We start from the raw sequence: 19,734 nt of genomic DNA, 5'->3' as shown, positions 1-19,734 counted from the left end.
GTCAGAAACAAGTCCGTTATACTTTTATCGTCAGACGAAGTAAAAGAATGTTGTCCTAGGTTGGAATGCAACGATAATAACAGTCTTTTAGAGAATTTTTACAGCAGAAATAGATGATTATAAATTGGTTTAACAGACGGTCGAAATGGCGAGAGAAAAGGAAAAAGAAACAGTGAAGGGTACTTCAGATTCGATACCTTACAAAGGTATCACGTTATTGACTCATACTCCATACTACATTTAAGTATATACACATAATTGCAATGTTCCAAGGTTAAATTTTTCGTTGAAAAATGGTCTTTCTTTGCCTGTTGCAGATACAACATCTGCGAAGTTATTGGGCATTGATCCCGGCATAACATTGGGACCGGTGATCTGTCCCACGACGAGTTTGAATCGCAGTGTGGTGCCGAAAAACATGGTAGCGTCGAGTCACAGTCTAGAAGAACTCGGGGTGAGTCACCCGGCAAGTGCGAGCGGCGATCGAGGATTGTCCGAAAGCAACAGAACGGCCCAGACGGCGCTGGACAAGCGGAGCAGACTGAGCAACGTTATAAACAACCTGAGGAAGAAGGTGCCCGAGTCGTCTTCCCAAACCCAACAGCAACAGCAGCAACAGCAGCAGCACCAACGACAAGAATCACAACAACAGCGTAACGAAAGCGACAGCGATGGGCGCAATAGCCTCGAGCGGAATCTAGAAACCCTTGAAAAGTACGTGATGACCGTTCTGAACGGCGTGATAAAGGACGAGGCAGAAGATGTCGCCGAGGACCGGATTGAGGAGTCTTCAACGTCGTGTGCCGACGATGCTAAGGACGACGAAGAGGGCGCGAAGCCGGAAAGAGACGCCGAGGAGGCGTTGGAGGGGGCCAAAAACGAGGCAGTAAACGATCCCGTCGCTGAAGAAGAGGACTCGGAGAAGAAGCATTCTAACGAGACCGAAGACGACAGCGAATCCGAGAAGCTGATGGACGCGTGCAGGGAGCTGATGAACGACCTTCTGAACGACATAAACAACCTGATCGAGAGAAAAGCGCCGTCGGACCGCGACCCGGAGCCGGAAGATAACCGGGTCCAGATCGCGTCACCGACGAGTCTTCACTGCAGTCTGCCTCTGGAGAAGGTCGCTCCGATGCTTCGCTCCTGTCAAGACTATCAGCCCGTTACCTTTTCCCAATCACCCCAGCGTTCGCCGTCTCGACCTTCGCCACCGATGGTGCGTCACCTCTGCCTCTACTGCGACAGGAAGTTCCTGTCGATATCGCTGCGACAACGGCACGCGGAACGGGTTCATCAGGTTGGCGGGGCAAGCCGAAGGTCGGAGAGGAACTCGCGGCGGACTGTCCAGACCTGCCAATACTGCTCCGAGAAGGTCGTCGGTGACGCATCCGAGACGCCCGAGTCACCCGAGGCTGTACCCTGCGAGATCATCGACACCCTGGACGGGCTCTTCAAACACATGGTGCGGTACCATCCGGACCGGTATTACGCCTGCGTTCAGTGCTCGACGCGCTACGCTACCCGTGAAAGCCTTGCGAACCATGCAACGGAGGCACACAACACCGTTCAGGAGAAGGAAAAGGAGGCGGTTGTGACTAGGGTGAAGGAGCAGCTCGATGAGACGCTGGAATCGGTGAAGAAGGAAGCCTTCGCCAGTCCCGGAAGCCCGGATTTTGATAGCTCGTTCTACAGCAGTGTGAGTTGCAACATCAGGGAGAACCTTTTACACCATCTGGATGGTAAGCTTCAGGCAAATTCGACCCTCGTCGTGATCCCGGTGGTCGAGGTGAAGCCCCAGCAACAGCAGCAGCAGCAGCAGCAGCAGCAGAACTTTTACGAGAGCAACGCCGCCCAGATACAGCTACCCATAGACATATCGCTGACCGCTGCAACGCCTGTGTACAACAAGGAGTACTCGAACGACGGTAACGAGAACTCGAGCGAGTACGCTCAGCGGCCAGGAAAGACAAGGACCCATCCGAGGAGGGTGTCCTTTGAGAAGTACAACTTCCCGAGGAAGTACGACGGCAAGGAACCGTGGTCGTGCTCTATCAAGGACCTCAGCAAGTTCGACATATCCACTCAGCTCACACTGAGGAAGAAGCAGCAGCTATCAGACAGCTCCGTGGGATTGACGACCGGTGTTAGACAGGTTGGACAAACCGACATCGATGTTGGAACTTCGGCCGGTGAAGAGACACCGGTTGGCGATGCTCACGACGCTCTTGGAACAGCCAGTGTACCCTCCGAGGAATCATCGCCAAACTCGCCGCGGTGCTCTGACCTCAATTTACCCGAAATCGACTCCAAGACAACCATGTTTACATCAGAATTTGCCAGCTTCATGAGGCTCAAGAGGTGGGATGAGGTCGTTAACGGTGATGCTGATCACAGGAAAGTCGTCTATGCCGAGCTCACCGGCGAGTGGTCTAGACCAAGGATTTATATTTGCGGTGCCTGCGCCGAGCGTCACGTGAGTTTTTTACAGACTTCTTCGGTTACGATCAAGGTCAGAGGAAGCAATCAGAGTTACGTAAACTATTGTCCATTCGCCGCCGTAGATAATTATTCACCAGTTAAAAGTTGTCCAATGATTTTATTTACCAAATTACATACCTATGTATTCGTGTCACTGTTTTAGTAATGAACTTTAAACAAATGAAATGAACCAATGTGCCCCAGTATTTTCGTGAAACAGAGGAGAAAATCCGAGGAAGCATTTTCTTTGAGTGACTAATTGCGATAAGGGTCGAATTCAGGCTATAGGAAAATCCTTCTTTCCGGTATTAATCCGACTTGGAAGGTCTAGTATCAATGTTAACAGTTCAAAATTACCCAATTTGAAAGTTTTAAACAATCTTTTCATTGAGAGCGAAGACTTTGAAATGGCAGGCAGGTAAAAACACCTCGGTCTTGTTTCCCTGTTTTTTCGAGTCTTAATTGCCCATATTTAAGAAAAGCAAGAGGTGAGATTCGCCTCCTCTCATTTTCACTTCTGCTCCATTCGACGTTTCTATCTTTTCTACAAGTCAACCTTGAGCACCAATTACCGGCTTTCTTTCACCTTTCATAAAAGATATCGCGTCTCATATTTCGTCGCACGATTTTCCCACCACGGTATATCATAGAAATTCTTTCCCGAAGTAAGAAAATGCCTTTAGAAGTTTTAACACCATGATCAATTTTCCGGCCTCCTCTGCATTGGTCCTTCATCATCAAAACATGTGTTTCCACGTTCCTTCGCCCGTTTTATCATGAAATATTTACTAAAATACACCTAATTATGGTTAGCAAACTATTCCAACTCCACACATTGACCATTGGGAATGAAACTTTTTGCGCAGGTGACACTGAAGGAAATGGAGGAACACAAATCGTGCACCCATCCGAACGTGTGGTGTTCGCACTTTGAGTTCGCAGGCGATCAACGCGACCTTTACAAGCACCTTTTCTTGCCGGGTAAAGGTTCGCCGACGGCGACAGCACGGGCGGCGATATCGCCGGAAAAGATATGCACAAAGTGTTCGAAGAACTGTAATACCCTTGCGGAATTGCACAGGCACATGCTGGAGTGCGCCGGCGACCAGACCTGGCTTCTCGGGCTTTTTGGTAACGGTAAAAAGAAGTGCAAATGGCGACCGTTCGGTAGTCGAAGTCGGCGGCGAAGGCAGCGCGGCATGAAGAGGAACATCCAGAATTCCCAGACCCCAAGGGCGAACACCCCCAAGGATCGACAGGCGAACGGACCCCGCGTCCGTCCCAGTGATCGTAAGATATCATATCGATTATTGTCCTCATCCATTTTAAACGGTAAACTCGATTTCGAATGGATGTCAGTAGGGGGCCGATAAGTGCACGGGCGGTAATTAGGACCCCCGTAACTTTCGTTAAACTGATGATAAACTTAGGCAGTTGTTTTGTCATGCATGTCCGCAGGAGAAAGTATTCAGAAAATGTTGGCCAACCTTCCTCCCAAGAGAGCATCTAGAAAAGTTCTCAGAGAAGAAAACCTGGCTAGATCGCGTCGGGAAGCAGCGCAAACCGTAAGTATCAACGCGCCATTTTGGACCTCGTTAAACTTTCACCGTTTTTTCCCCTTCTTCGTTTCTCTGTCTCGCTCTTTCTCTCTATCTCTCTCGCTCTTTCTTCTTCAAGCCTTGACATTTTCTACTGTGCCAGAAAACTGCAAGACGGAAATCAAACGCGCACTATTCTTAGACCAAGGAAGTTACGAACAAGAAATGACCGAGATGTGTTGTAAACTGTAACCTCGGGTCGTTGCAATATTTTTTGCTGCTATTGCAGTAACAAGTAGAATGAAAATTATGTAACCTTTATTATACATGTTAAAATACTCACCGCTTAAGAATACACTTTTCATCTTTGGGATTAAATTGTTACGTTGTTTGAAAAACTTCACGGCCACGATCGAAGTAGAACGAATTGAAACGATTGATTATCAACGTCAGAATGTGTTCTACAAGTATTTGTTCAAATGCAGACTCAGAAATATGTTTTTCGAGTATTTGATACCTATGAAGTTTCCCAAATTTTACCTCTCTCGAAATACGCATGTTCACCTGTAACGTACTAATCGATTTTTCGAATAATACACAGTTTTCACACTTATTAACAACTTAACACACAGTAGTTCTGTTTATCTCTTATTTACTAGTAATAGCAATAACGTGATGACTGCAGACATGTTGTAAATCACTCGGCAAGACAAATAACGCATAAAGTTTTGACAACAATGTACTCAATGAATTTCAATGGATGAATTAAACCCTGATGAATGATTACGTTAAAACGCTCTCTTCTTATTCATTTTGCGCTTGAAAAAACAAAACAAAAATAGTAATTCCGTCGTTCAAACCACTGCGTCAAGTGATCAATAGCAAGTACGTTATATCTAACTGAAGATTCAGTTATTATTAGATGCTTCACCCCTGAAAACGGATCAAGGCATCATTTAGCGATCTCTGTCCGAAACGTAAGCCAAGTCATACCGTTCGTGTTTGTATAAAAATTAGACATCTTGCTCAGTGTGTAAGATCATCATCGTTTAGCGTTTGGGAGCCTTGAACAGCGCAGTGAATATCACGCTATAAATTTTTGGAAAGCCGGCATATTGGATGGATGAAAAAAGGCAATCACGGAGGTGCTGATAAGGACGAGTTGGCTCCATCTTTCTCTATTTCCTCCTCGCTCTATCGCTCTCAATATCCGTCGCCTAGCCTCTTCGGTTTCTCCTTCCTACTACTCATACACACAACTTGCCGATGTAAGTGAAGCGTATTGATTGGTGATACCGGACACGCACACTGCACTTAGGCTCCGCTAGCTCACGTCGCGAACGGAGTTCCGATGCTACCAGTGTGCGTGTGCACCGGTAAACCGACACGGCCTACGGATTCCCCACTCATCGCCACAAAACGTGAATCCAGGCACCTAGTGTAAGTTGCAACGTCTATGTATCGCTATACAAGGTGTTCAGAGCGGTAAAGTCACCCACTCGTTGTTCACATCAGTTTTCGTGGAATGTGCCCTTTGCTCAGGTTTTTCTCCACTTTTTACTTTCAAATCTAACTGACCATTGGTACTTTAAGAAATAATTATGCTTGGAAGGTGCTCGAACGTGATATGGGATATTTTCCTTATCAATGCATAATAATTACCAATTGGCTGGTTCATACGTACAGTGCGTTCTTCTATCGAATTTCATTTCGCTCATTTCGCTTTGTTCACGCACCTTAACGGTTGATTAGAGAGACTCAGTCTCGTCTGCCGCCGTCTCTCTGCCGCCGGTTATCCTTGTAACAAGGCGGCGTCGAATGTGTTCAAGGTCACACATATTTGTATTCATGATTCATGAATAAATTTCTCGCGAGTTGAAACGGCCGCCGAATACCAGCAATTATAATACCATCACCATCGTCATCTTCTCCAAAAACTATATGTCTTCTTGTTTATCCCTACTGTTCACTCGCTCGTTGAAAAGAAATGAACTCGACGCAAAGTGATTGATGAAAATTTTTGGCCCCAGGTACAAACGCGGTCACGACCCCGAATATCGACGGATGTAACATCGTCGGCGGTTCAGTCGAGGAACAAGACGGTGCTGAAGAATAAGCTGCTGAAGAACGCTAAATCCTTCCAGCGCAACAGGACTAGAATCGACAACATAGCAGCGGCTATCGAGAGCGTGGTAACATGCAGATTGGCGCAATCAACGTCCGAGACGAAATCAACAGTCGAGTCGGTCAAACGAGGCGATGAGTCGGGAACGAGGATGGCGAAAATCCAGGCAAGAAACGTCATGGCGGTTCTGAGCAAGAAGAAGAACGTCAAGACGAAGGTCAGCACCATCGCAAACATGGAGCATCCCAGAACGAGAGGACGGCCCTTCGGAGCCGTTAGGGTTTCCAGTCGTTCGAAAGTGAACGTGGTTCCGGAAAAACCGGCCTTGAAGAGCGGCAAACCTCCTAACCCGAAGAACCAAGCGCCGCAGCAGCAAGCGGTCGGCGCTAAGCCTCCCAAGAATTCCGGAGAGGCTGAAGAGGCTGGTGTTATAGGGCGGAAGAAAAAGGTGATCGACCCAGTCGCCTCGATGCATGCCTCGTTGAAGGCGAAACAGCAGCTCAGAACCAACGACGGAAAATTCGCGAGGAGTCCGAATCACAGTTCCGACGAACTCCCGACCCAGGAACGATACCCTCGGCGCCACACGAGCATTCCGCGATTCGTAATTCCCAAATCCAGGATCAAGGCGACTAAGGAGGTTGGTAAAAAGAAGACCGCAAAGATAACTGGACGCGTGCCCTCCGATGGCGACAAGATGCCGACCCTCGAACCGGCTGTGCCGGTCAGAGACTCCGAACTGTCAGGGCCCGAAGAAGAGCCTGAAATACCAGGCCGCGGAAACGAGCTTCCAGTCCTTTCGCCCGCCGCCATTGGCACCGTTCGTCGGACCTCGCGGGCCTCCGACAAAAAGGATCCGACGACCGAAGATCACCTTGACCTTGACGACGTGCTCGAGAAGAGCGTGATCGATGTCGCCGAACTGAAGAATAAGTATGAGCGAGAAAATGCCTCGCAACGGAAGGCTGAGAGCGAAAAGAAGGGTGTTCGAGGCCCGCGCAGCAAGCGAAAGACGCAAGTGGCCTTGTCTTCGTTCTCCGCGTCTTCTTCCTCGCTGACGCGGGTTAAAGAGAAAAAGAACTTGCCCAAGAGGAGCGTGAGTGTTCAGGACGGTTACAGGGGTGCGCAAAAGAAGCCGGCACAGACGCTCGTCGAATCGAAAGAAATCAAGCAGAACCCAAGGCGATCAGGGCGCACCTCGTCGACCAGGGAACGACGCGGGAATGATGCCGAAACTGCGCAGGACCAGAAAGCGGTGGAGACTATCGAGGAAGGAAGAGATAAAAACAACACGAACAAGAACCCAACGGAATATAAAGAGAGTCCAAGGCGCTCGGAGCGAACATCGTCTATCAAGGACCGCAGAGACGAGATCGAAGGATCGCGGGACGAACCATCCACGACGCTGAAGAACCGGGAGAAAGCAGAAGACGCCGGTCAGAAACAGAGTCTAGTGATGATCACAAGTCTCAACGGATGCAAACCGAATCCAAGACAATGTGGGCGAACGTCATCAGCCAAAGATCATGGCGAGGAAATCTACGCGGCTCAAAATCAACCGAGATCATCAAAGAGCCGGGATAAAGTGACAGAAATCAGAGATGACGGAGTGTCTGCCAAGCCGCAGGGAAAATCGGGGAGAAAAAGCGCCCAAAAAGCGACCAGTGAGAATCACGTTGTTAAAAAACTCGCCGACCATGATCAGTCGATTTCCACAAGTGACGCGGAAGGTCCGCATCTTCAGGGGAAACTGGACCCTGAAGAGGAGGAACACTCGGGGCTGCCGAAACGCGGTAGAGGTCTCGGAAAGCGTCGAGGCCGTATCAAAGCCCCGGAAGTCATAGAGAAGCACACCGACGAGGACGAAGAGGCCGTGATAGAGTCCCCGATCAACTTGAGCCTTGAGCGGCTCCAGCGGGAATCGAGCAACTCGAACGTCGACAGCGGCAAAGAGAACTCGTCGGAAACTCCGATCATGGTTCCAAAACCGCGGGCTGTTCGTCCGAAGAAGACGAAGACCGGGCGGACCGGTCGCGACCGCCCCACGAAGCGCCTCGGCAGCGTCATCGGGATCCTGACCGAGGGTGTAAACATTCCCGTTGAAGCGCAGCAGAGCGTCGTTCTGACAGTGCAAACCGCCTCGGTGAACGCCGAGCCAGCCACTTCCGGAAGCCAGGTGAAACCCGAGAAAGACGCCGTTGTCGAGGACAAAGCCTCCGACGAGGAGAAGGGTCCGGTTGGCGATGAGGCGCTTTTGGAGCTGGAAACTCGCCGTGGTATTGATGCGATGACTGGCTGCGCAGAAAAGGTGGAAAGCAAGTCTGATAAACCTGAAGACTCTAATGACCCTGAGAAAAATCAAGTCGTCCAAGAAGCTGTGCCTTCCGGCTCTTGCGGAACTCAAGCGACGATGGAACCTCTGAAAAAGTTGGAACCAGTGCCCGGGGAAAAAATGACGAATCAAGTTGAGCTTCAAGTGCCGTTCGAACCCTCGAACGATATAATAATGGATTTGTCGCGGAGAAAACCGAAGGGTAAGGGTTCGTTCTTGGAAAAAATCGTCTCGAAAATAGCGAAGCAGAAGGATGTTTTGCTCGTCGAGGGTGACGTCGGATCTCTCCTCGACAACGCCGTCGACGAGCTGACGAATATACTGGATGAAGTTGCGCCCAATCTTACGGAGAGCACGGAAAATCTTACTACCAGCGTCAACGATACGCAGGCTCGGGGCGACAAAGCCGCTGGTTTGAGTCTCGCTGAAAAAAGTCAGGGGGAAAGTTCTCGGGTTGAAAAGGAAGACGCAGACGCGGTACCGACTTTGAGAGACCAGAGCGAAGCCGTCAAGGTTTGTACCGCAGATTTCGTGCCCGTTGACGACGTGGGGCCAACTTTAGACGAGGATCGATTGATCACGACAAGTGCCTCTGATAATCTAGTTATCCATACATCGAATGAACCCAAAGCCAAGGATAACGTGAAGAAGAACGACGACGTCACGGTGTCGAAGAAACGAGCTATCGAAACGAGCACGCCAAAGAAAAACAAACGGAAGTCCGTTGACGCCGAGGCGATCAACGAAGTCGACGATCTGCCAACGGACGAACTCTGCCTTGCCGATATAATGAAGCTTATACAGAAGCCGAAGACCAACGGAGAGAAGGAAAACGAGACTGTAGCCAGGCCGGGGAAACGAAAAACGGTGAGTGAAAGTGAACCGCGGACGAAAGGGCGGACCGAGGACCTCGAGATTGGCCTCGAGATATCAGCAACCGAAGACAGTGACTCGAAAAGACCGAAGCGAAGATCCTGCGTGAAGACGTCGCTGATTGAAGAGCACTTGCCGCTGCTGATTGACGATTTGCAAAAAACCTACGACGATGATGGAACGTTTACGAAAAATATAAACAAAAGAAAAAACCTTCAGGATGAAGATGCGACTGTGATTGAGCTCGAGGCTAACCAGGTGCCGAGATCAAATTCTGCGCTGAACAACCGTGCCGCGAAGAGGAGATTGATAGAAACGAGTCGTCAAAAGACCGACGATGGTAGTGAATCATCGCAGGAACCGGAGAGACGATCTTCGAAAAGGAAATCATCCCTCGCTAATGAAAAACCGGACACTTGTGCAGAAAAGGACTTCGTAAGTTCGGAGAATGATAAACGCGACGAGAACTCTGGAAGCAAGGCTAAAAACATCAAACGAATAACTGGAGAGGCTGAGGAATCCCAGCCGGATGCGAAGCTCGAATTCAGCGTCATCGAAGCTTGCGAGAAAAAGATAGCAACGAAAAAGAGGAAGTGCAGGAGCAAATCTGAAGAGAAATCGAGCAGAGATGACGAGTCGAAGATCGAAGAAACGCTGGAAGAGTCCAAGAAGATGAAAACGTCTCGTTCCACCCCCGAGAAAATACCCTCGCTCGTCAACGAACATCTTGACTTAGACGACGAGGACTCGACTGCTCTTTCCGAGGCCGAAACCCCGGCCGATTCTCTCACCAAGGCGAAGCCCGAGTCCCCGCAAATCTTTCACCGCCTTCGGACGCTCCGACAGAGGAATCCGAAGCGGAAATCCCTCGCCGAGGATCATCTGGAACTCTTCGACGACGAGGAGGAAGTGAACACAGAACCGTTCAAAGTACCGGAAGTGAGTGAAGCGCATCATTCGCGAACGCGACGGTCTTCGAAAAGGTCACTGAACGTGGCTGACACCGAGGCTTTGATCGGTTCTGCGAACGGTGAGACGATATCGACGAAGAGGAAATCGTCGGCTGAATCGTTGAATTCGAAAGCGGTAGAAGTTGGCCAGGATTTAGAGACGGCGATAATCAACCGGACTCCGAAGTCGAACACACCAATCGAAACTGAGACTCCAGATGAAACGGCGAACTCCGAGAATGCCGAGAGTCTCGAACCATCCTTGATTAAGGAGCACCTCGATCTGTCCGACAAAAACGAGGAGGAAGTGCCGATCGATGATCCCGAGGTAAGCGACGGGAAGCTCAACGAGTCGATACTGGTTTCGGAAACGGACGTGACGACAGAAATATCAGCGGAAGACGACCAGCTGCAGCAGATCCCGAAGAAACGAGGAACGGCCAACTTTGCTGTGGGTCACACGAAGAATGGGGAAATATTGATAGTCGAGAAGAAAAAAAAGCTTACCAAGGAGGCGGCTCGGTTCTTTTGTGAGGTGTGCGCGACGAGTTTCACGCGTAAGAGTTCGCTGAAGAAGCACAACTTGTCTCAGTCGCATCTCGTCCAGATCGCGAAGTCGGAAAAAAATTCTGAGTTCGAAATTGCCCAAGACGAAGAAGCGGCGGAGAAGGAGGATCCCGAGGATGAGGATCGAACCCGGGATTACTGGGGCTCGGAGGATAGTCTCGACGACGTTGAAGAAACGCCGGTTGTCGATCCATTGGGTTCGAATCCCGACGACACGGCGCTTCATCGGGCACCGAGAAATCCGCTCACGCCGCAGATATCCGAAGAGGAAGCCCTAGAGGAGGAACTGCTCGACGAGGAGATATGCAAGATAACGGAAAACATGACTCACGACGATTTTGTCCTGACTGATCACATCAGCCCGGAACCTGATACGGCGGTCAGCGTTACCGCGAAGAACAAAAACCTGAAGAAAGATGAGCTACCGGCCCTCGACGCGCAGAAAGCGAAAAAGCGCAGGAACCTCGCCGAGGAACATCTCGACCTTGACTCGCCAAGCCCACAACCGAAGCTCAACAAGGAAACTGATCTCGAGCCCTCGCCGCCGGAAAGCCCGATTTTCGGAACAGACACTCCGTGTAAAAGTGTCTCTAGGACGGAAAACTTGTCCCTGGAGTTCCGGAGGCCAGGTTCCGACCCCGAGGAGTCCGATTTAGCCGAGAAAACGAAGGAAGCATCGCCGGGCAGTTTGCAGAAGACCGACGGCACAGATTTACCCGCTGTAAAACATCCGCTCGTCAGTATTCCTGTCAAGATTCAACGAGACGTTCTCGCTTCCTCCAACCTCAACATTGACGACGATTCATCATCGGATCGACCGCTGGCCGAGATTTTATCTAAGAGCAGGAATTCCCAACTCTCCGAAGTTTTCAACCAGAAAGTGGAAGAACTCTCCGTGTCTTCAAAGACGAAAAAGTCCACCGACCCGCATCTCGGACTCGTTAACGCCACCGAGAAGCCGAACGGATCAAAGAGCCGGAAAGCTGCGGCCGAATTCGAGAGCGACGAGAGCGCAATCAACACCGAGGTTTCGGTGGATGTCAGAAAACTGTTAAAGAACCAGGAAGTGAGCGATTCGAAGCCGGGGGAGAGCCAGCGGGAAGTGAGCCCGTCGAACGATAAATTTGAAAATGAAAAGCCGTCGGTGAGGAAGGTTCACCCTCGAAAATCGAGGTCGGTGAGACCAAAGCGGAGACGAAACGTGACCCCGAGTTCCGGCAGCGAATCGAGCGAGGCTGAGAACATGTCGTCGGATTCGAGGAACAAGAACAAGATCGTTAAGAGCGTGTTCGGGCGGGTCTTCGGCGGTGAGAAGTCTGAAAAGATCCAGGACAAGGTGAAGGAAGTCTTGGACGACTGGGATTCTCGTTCGGACGACGACACCAGGAGACGCGGAGCGTCGCTGTCGTCGGAGGACTCGAAAAAGCGGCGGAATCGCTCTAGGGCGAAAACTAGGGAGGACGAGAAACGCGCGAACGGTGAATCACGGGTCAGTCGTCGGAGCAAGAAACGGGCCGAAGAGCGGATATCCAAGGCTTTCGAGGAGGAGGCAGTCTCCGTCGGCAATCAGAATGGCCTCTCCGAAAACGGGCACGAGGAGCTGGTGGAAACGACCAAGGAGGAGCGCGCCGCCAAACCAGGTGCTGACGAGTGGCCCATCTTTGGCACCAAATCCGAGATTTCGGACACCAAACAACCCCTAGGAACCGGTGACGAGCGCAACGTTGTTTCCGAGGCGGAGAATTCGATGAACCGGGCATCGCTTCCGGAATGGGCGTCGCTACTTCCATCACCGTCACCACCCTCGTCACCGGCGCAGAGTAGCGTGGCCCCGAGCAGCGTCAGGAACCGTTCGCCGACTCCGGACCGCAATTCACAGTCTTCCGATTCATCGGAGTCAGAGGACGACGGGCCGCGATGCAGACTCTCGCCGCTCTATATTAGAAACACCCCCGACACGTCGATGGACAGCGTTGCCTCCGACGCGAATGGAGATTTTGTCGCCGATGATAAGGCCCAGAAAAAATTACCGCTCGTCGATACGCCGGTTGTGAAACTCGCCGAGGAACACCAGGTCGTTACCATCGCTCCGACCGATGCCCTCGAGGACAACGCCATCGACGTTCCTCGACCCGCGCTCATCCATGCTGCCGCCTCTCTGCAGAAGCCCCGCCAAGTGAAGGTCCTCAATTGCGACGAGAAGTTGTTCGTCGAGTGCTGCTCAAGGCTTAAAACCTCCGAGAACGAACTCCGGGGCGCCAAGAAAATACAGCTTGATCACTCCGATGCTTACAGAAAAAAAGACACCGTCGATGGATCCGGGTTTAGGAGCATCTGCGACAGGTTCAGAGATGCAGAGAGTCAGAACAGCCTTGGCAGTCTGCTTGAGTCCGTGAATCAGGTGAGTTGAAATTTAAAAATTCGTTTAACACTCGATTGTCGATAGTTTTGGGTAATTCCAACAGGGCTTTTTCCTTTTTCCATAGTGGACCAGTTTCCGAGTAACTTAGCCTGCGGGTTTAGCTACTCAGATTCGCGCGACTATAGAAACTTTTGCAAAAGATCAGCATGAACTTTTTACACTTGTAATATACCGTATACACCATTTTTCTCAAAGCACTCTACCATCACCGACGCCTAATTGTGCGCCTCGTTTTTCAGCTACTCGGTGAGGAGAGATACGCGAACAATGAAAAGAACTACTCGAAACATGCGACGCACCATCGGCGAAGTGAGAATTCTAGTCGCTCCGTAAGCCCGGATCTCGAAGCGTCCTGCATCCTGCCCGACAACCTTGGCTACGAGGACAGTCTCGACGTCGCCTTCGAGCATAACAACAAATTGCGGGACAAGATACAACAGCGAATGCGGGAAAGCGAGAATCTGATCGCTAGCTCGTTTCCACGCGAGGCTAACAACCCGACAACCCGTCATCCTTCTCATGGGGACTTGAATTCGCCCCATGGAGTTGCTCATCCAGCTTCAACCGTTCACGCGGATGAACCGAGGATCGCTTCCTGTGTCGCCAAGGGCCTAGACGATCATCATCATCATCATACCTCGAAAAATGCTTCCCTTGAATCCGCAGGCTTCAAGCAAAAGATGACATCCACCCTGGGTGGACTTCTTGACAAACTCGCGCTTTCCAATCTGCTTCACGACACCACCAAACACGATCACAAGTAAGGCGTATTCCCTAATTATAATAATTTTTTCAAATTTCTTATCCGAATACTGATTTCAGCATTTGGATTTGACCAATGAACTCCCGAACTTCCGAATATCGCCCAGCTTCGTTTAAGTTCCTCAATTTAGTGATTAATATGAACCTGAACTCGATCCCTTGACCGAAGCGTAGGAAAAGCTAAATTGAAAACGAAAATCGTTTCGCGACTGGGACACTCGCTGAAATTATGCACACCGCTCATTTTATTTTATACCTCTTGTATGTACATACACACCCGGCTATAAATCATTTGAATTAGTTAAGCTGGCATGATGGTTTTGGGTTTAAGCGCGCTATTACTGGGCCTAATTCATCGCGTGTGCGGTCCTCTATTCAACGACTCGTACGTAGGTGGGTATTGATCCAAGCTTCGGACTTTTCGCGTTACACTTCGACCCGTGTCGTCCTTCGTTGTCCTTTGTCATCCTAAAACCACAAATACTCCCCAGGCACACTATCCTCAAAGTGTAGTATTACATATGGTCTTTAATGATCCTTTCCTGTTGTCCCAAACGTCATCATATTTGGAACGATCACGCTGTTTACGATTAGAAACTTGCCACCATAGCTTTTGATGGAACAACATACCGACCATGCCATTTTATTATTTTGATTTTTTGACCTTATGCGATTCTTTACACCTCATTGACTCTCACGAATGTCCAAATATAAGTACCTAGTTGCATGGTTTTTTTTATTATAAATTCACGTTACTTTTGAATTTCAAAAACTTGATATGGTGACAGGAAAACTGACCTCAAAACTAGTCCATTTAACAATAAAATAATTCCTTAGAGGAATGGTTCTGAATAGTAATCAGATCATTTAGAGTCTTGCGAATTCAATTCTTCTCTATTGATCGAGGAAAATAGTTTAAGAGATATGAAAAAAACAAACTTGCTAGTCTTGATCAAGTCCTGCCATTATTTCTTAAAGTTATGTTACTTTAAATAACTTCTTTTTTTATTTGCAGTGGTTCGACGCCGATGACGGTATTGGCAGAGCTGGCCTGCGCCCGGGCACCGTCGGCAACAAAGATTGGTGAACTGGAGCCACAAGTACTGGACAGCATGCCGACGGATCGGAAGGATATCCCCATCCGTAGGATACGGAACCCAATAAAAGAGTTATTCGAGCGTAAAAAAGAGCTGAACGATCGTAACCAAAGCGACAGAACAAGAGCCGTTGTGGTGGCGGTTGCAGCGCTCAAGGAACTGAACGTCCATCGGCACCGTAACAAGAACACGACGACAGCGAAGAAAGCGAGGAGGCAACAGCGTTCGCAGGAATTTCCGTTGGTACGGAAAAGTCCCTACAGTGGAATGGCCGAGAAGAAAAAGCGCAGGGATATTTCGTCGGAAAAAAAGGAGCCGCTGGTTATCCGTAGTGACAAGGTCAAGGACGTCTACGATTTCGACGACGAGGAGAGCCAGGCGGAAGTCGCGATGCCCAGCGTCGTCTCGTTCCGGAGCAAAGTCACGCCTCTGGAGGTTGACGTCGCCAGCCTAGCCTCGAAGGCGATCGTCCAGACCCTCGACAACGGTAAGGAGGCGGACATCCTGGGCCGCAGACTCGAGTCGATGATCGACCGGAAGTTCAAGGAAGTGGAGAAGTCCGCGCCGAAGACCAAAGGTGCTCTCAAGGCTTTCCAGAACGACCGAGGCGCCCCAAAAGACGCCGAGATCGATCCCGGGACGAAAAAAGCCAAGGAGCCGAGTGATGTGAAACTGGAAGACCAAGCCGCGGGCCCAATGGACGATTTCGTGCAGCGCGGTAAGCAGGGCTCGAAGCGTAACAGTGAGTTTAGGAAGAGGTCGAAGTCCAAAAAACGGGGTAAAACATCGCGAAAGAAATCGCGGCCCTCGGCATGGTACGAAAATGATAGTTCGGACGAATTCATAACAGCTGCGAAGACCGAGGACGTCGGTGTTGGGATATCGAAGAGCCAGAGAACCTGCTCGAAAGGTAAGCAAAATCTGTTCGCCGAGTTGTCGTCGACCTCGTCAGAGAGCGAGGAGGAGGTAGAGCTTGATTATGACTGTGGATCAACGGATGTGTTACCCGACGAAATCGACGCTGCAGAAGAACCGACGCGCGACAAATCACCCAATGATCGTCTTTGTCAGCAACCGGAAGAACACAACACCAGAAATTATTCCGAGACAAAGAAATCCGAGTCTGAAATGTCCGATCATCCGCTCGTTATCGACGAGAGACGAGAAAGCGACGAAGAGAGCAATGCCAGAAATAATTACGAACCTTCGTTTGAAATGGATGACCTTTACAGAGAAGACAGCTCCGACGAGGGAGATGCTGAGTGCCCCGTGTTCGAGGAGGTGGACAAAGTGGTCGAGGATAATTCCGAGGTCCTGCCGAAGTCGAAGTTCCTCAAGGAGGATGAACTGATCCCTCTTGAGGAGGCTCTCGATCTTCTTGACCAACCCGGAACGCTCGAAGAGTCAACGAGTCGGTCTAAGGATAAAGGAAAGAAATTTTTAACAGACAGAGAAACCGAGGGGGATAACATTAGTGTTGCAAAAGGTGAAGAGCTCGTTGAAAATTACGCCGGGAGTCCGACGAATGAGAAAATCGATGAGGACGAGACGGTTCAGCTACCAGAGAAACTGCCCGGCAATGAGAAGCCAGAGAAAGCCTCGGACAATCTACCGCTTCACGTGTTCCTAAGCAGAAAGGTGCAGGAGTCGAAGAAGCGGAAACAGCAACACCTCAAGAAACTCCAAGAGGAGCAAGAGCGGATTTTGTTGGAGCTACAGCCGACTAGGAGGCAGAGGAAATGCGCCATCGGCAAGCAAGGATTGCTAGCGGAGATCAGCAGCTCTTCGTCCGACGAGGGTGGTAGCGGTTTGAGGAAGTATCACGACAAGGACAGGTCTTCGGATACGTCGGAGAAACCGCGACGGCAGAAACGCGAGTCGAGGGAAAAGCGGAAGGAAAGATACATCGAGAAGAAACACGAGCAGATAATAGCCAAGGAGCAGAAGGCGATACAGGAAGAGATCCTGCGAGAGCTTGGAAAGAAGAAAGATGGGAGAACGACCCCGGTAATGGATTCCGTAAAGTCATTCGAGGGCGGCGAGTTTGATCAGGACGAAATCAAAGAAGGAGCTGAGAGTAAAATGAGCCCGAAAAAGCAGAAGAAGCAAAAGCCCCAAAGAGCTGGCAGTGTCTTGGGTGATTCGATGGAAAAAACTGCGGACACCACCAGAGAGAAAACGTGCATCAACGAGTCGCCATCCAAAACAAAGAAGCAGTCGAAACCTGATCAAAAATCACCGAAAAAGACGTCGAGCTCGTCTAGCAGGAGCAAAAAACATTCAACCGGTGGCAAGTCGGCGGCTGAATTCAACGGCAAGGAAACAAAGGACAGCAAGGATCGGAGGTCATCGGGAATGAAACGGGACTCGACCGACGAAGAGCTGCGTACGACCAAATCCTGGAACAAGGTTGAGGAAGGTGTTGGCGTCGCCATCGGCCGCAGGAAACGTGCTGCAGCCAATCAGCTTTACTACTGGTCGAGCTCGAGCGACGAGGAAGAGGAAATCGTCGAAGAGCCTCTGGCCAACGCTGAGGAGGAAGATGACCGTCAGGAGCAGCACGGCTGGATTGTCGGCGATTCTCATAAGAGAATGATAACGATGCTCGCCATGGAGAAGCAGCTCAAGGAGAAACGGAGACGCAGTGAGGACGAGTTTGAGCCCAATAAGGCAAAGAATAAAAAGCACAGGAATAGCACGTCCTGATACAATTACGACGACTGAATTTCATTACCAAGCGAAACTGTAGTTTCATTAACACTATTATTATTGTTATTATTATCATTATTTTTTATTTCTTGTTAGTTTCCGCTCGAATGTAGAGGACCGACCTACGGTAACGCATAATTAGCTTTTTATTTTGATGTGAGTTCGAGTTTTTCTCCTTTTTTTTTTTTTTTTCTCTGTACAATTTCATTAGCAGCGTTTCGTTACTTTCAATCATTGCCAATGCTCATACCGCTAGAACGTATCTTAGGTAATTTATAATAAAAGCTGGTTACATTGGCCAATGAAAACGTAACTGCGGATAAAACGTGGATAGACTTGTAAGAAACGAATAAACCCGAATGAGACATTTGTTTCCAGTTTGAGGATAGTGAAAATAAATATAAAATATCAAAAAGTGAATAAGATAACTTGTAATATATGGCGTGACGGTAAAATAAAAAATCTAAAAAAACTCCCTGTACAATATGCAACACGTACATTCATATATACATACATACATTCATATATACATACATACATGCATACATACATACATACATATATAATATACATATATTCATTCAGCTGAGATATATTTTACACTGGATCTTCATTGATCTAAATTACGAATATATAGTGATTAAATTTGAGCCAAACACGTTTCATAACAGAGCATCAGAGAGAAAGAATTGTGTTGTATACATGTATACATATATAAATGCTATGAATATATCGCTTACAATTAGACTGAATGTACGAAACATTAGTTGGACTTAGCAGACACGTGAAGGCACTTATAGACAATACTGCAGAAATTGGTTTAATCATGATAAATAACAGGTGTGGTTACTAGTTAGAAATATTATAAATGTATGATAAATGGATTATTTTTGACGGACAGCGCGCAACAGGGGTCCAATCAACTATAGCGTTTTGGCCAGCTTTTCGTGATTGCTACATATCGCAACTTGAGTAACATTTGAAAAAAAAGGAGAGAAAATAAAAACGGATTATACAAATGAAAACGAGAATGATGAAGAAAACGTTAAAAAAAAATTATATAGATTTAAGATATATACATACATATATTATAAATGTATGTATGAATAGAAAATATTACATGAAAACGAGAATAATGAAGAATACGTTAAAAAAAAAATTATATAGATTTAAGACATATACATACATGTATTATAAATGTATGTATGAACAGAAAATATTACATGAAAATGAATAATGAAGAGAAAGAAAAGTTAGGTAAATTTCATTCAGAGAGTACGGGTATGTGTCTGAAATATTCCAAATAAATGCTTACATTTAAACCAATTATTATTGATGCACGAGAATATTTAAGGCTTTACTTTCTGTTTGTGTTCAAATTAATAGATCTCACAACGTGGCCACACGTGCCGGGTTAAATTATTTTTTCTTAAATATAATTGTTTATTATTTCGTTTACTTCGAGCACATCCTCAATGGGATTGTGGATAATGATGGCGGTGATCGTGGGTATAGTAACTATTCAGATTTTCGTATTTACAATTAGTATAAAATCACAATAAGTATATGTATGTATAACATGAAGATATATGATAGACTTTATTGTAAATGTACTGCCATAACCATATTATAATTATACGGAAGCCTATAATGATAGTTAATTCCTGTAAAAATAAAATAATAGCACAAAAACATTGACAAAAAAAAGAAAAGAACTAAAAGAAAGAAAAAAAAACTAGGTACATCCGATGTAAATAGAGCATATTTTCAATGTGTCTTGAAAAAAAAAGTATGTTTTGTAATATAATAAGAATTGCAAAAATAAACTAAAATTATCGATAAAAAAACAAGTTTCGAATTATCTCCCAAACTTTAATG

General features: G+C 48.0%; 1 protein-coding gene across 2 annotated transcripts in view; it reads left to right on the top strand.

Moving 5' to 3' along the window:
• Positions 1 to 19,630, top strand: part of LOC124301898 (uncharacterized) — a 56,519-nt gene extending 36,889 nt beyond the window's left edge. Inside the window, exons 3-8 of one of the 2 annotated variants that reach the window (XM_046757458.1) lie at positions 318 to 2,476; positions 3,348 to 3,771; positions 3,940 to 4,046; positions 6,050 to 13,267; positions 13,528 to 14,048; positions 15,066 to 19,630. In XM_046757458.1, the coding sequence (XP_046613414.1) occupies positions 318 to 2,476; positions 3,348 to 3,771; positions 3,940 to 4,046; positions 6,050 to 13,267; positions 13,528 to 14,048; positions 15,066 to 17,853 (13,217 nt within the window). In that variant the 3' untranslated portion in view covers positions 17,854 to 19,630. Of the gene's footprint in view, positions 1 to 317; positions 2,477 to 3,347; positions 3,772 to 3,915; positions 4,047 to 6,049; positions 13,268 to 13,527; positions 14,049 to 15,065 lie in introns of both variants that reach the window. The other variant, XM_046757457.1, reaches the window with a different exon arrangement.
• Positions 19,631 to 19,734: the final 104 nt, after the last annotated feature.

The sequence above is a fragment of the Neodiprion virginianus genome, chromosome 4 (assembly GCF_021901495.1).
Source record: "Neodiprion virginianus isolate iyNeoVirg1 chromosome 4, iyNeoVirg1.1, whole genome shotgun sequence".
Classification (NCBI taxonomy): Eukaryota; Metazoa; Arthropoda; class Insecta; order Hymenoptera; family Diprionidae; genus Neodiprion; species Neodiprion virginianus.
This window is presented reverse-complemented; position numbering and strand designations above follow the sequence as displayed.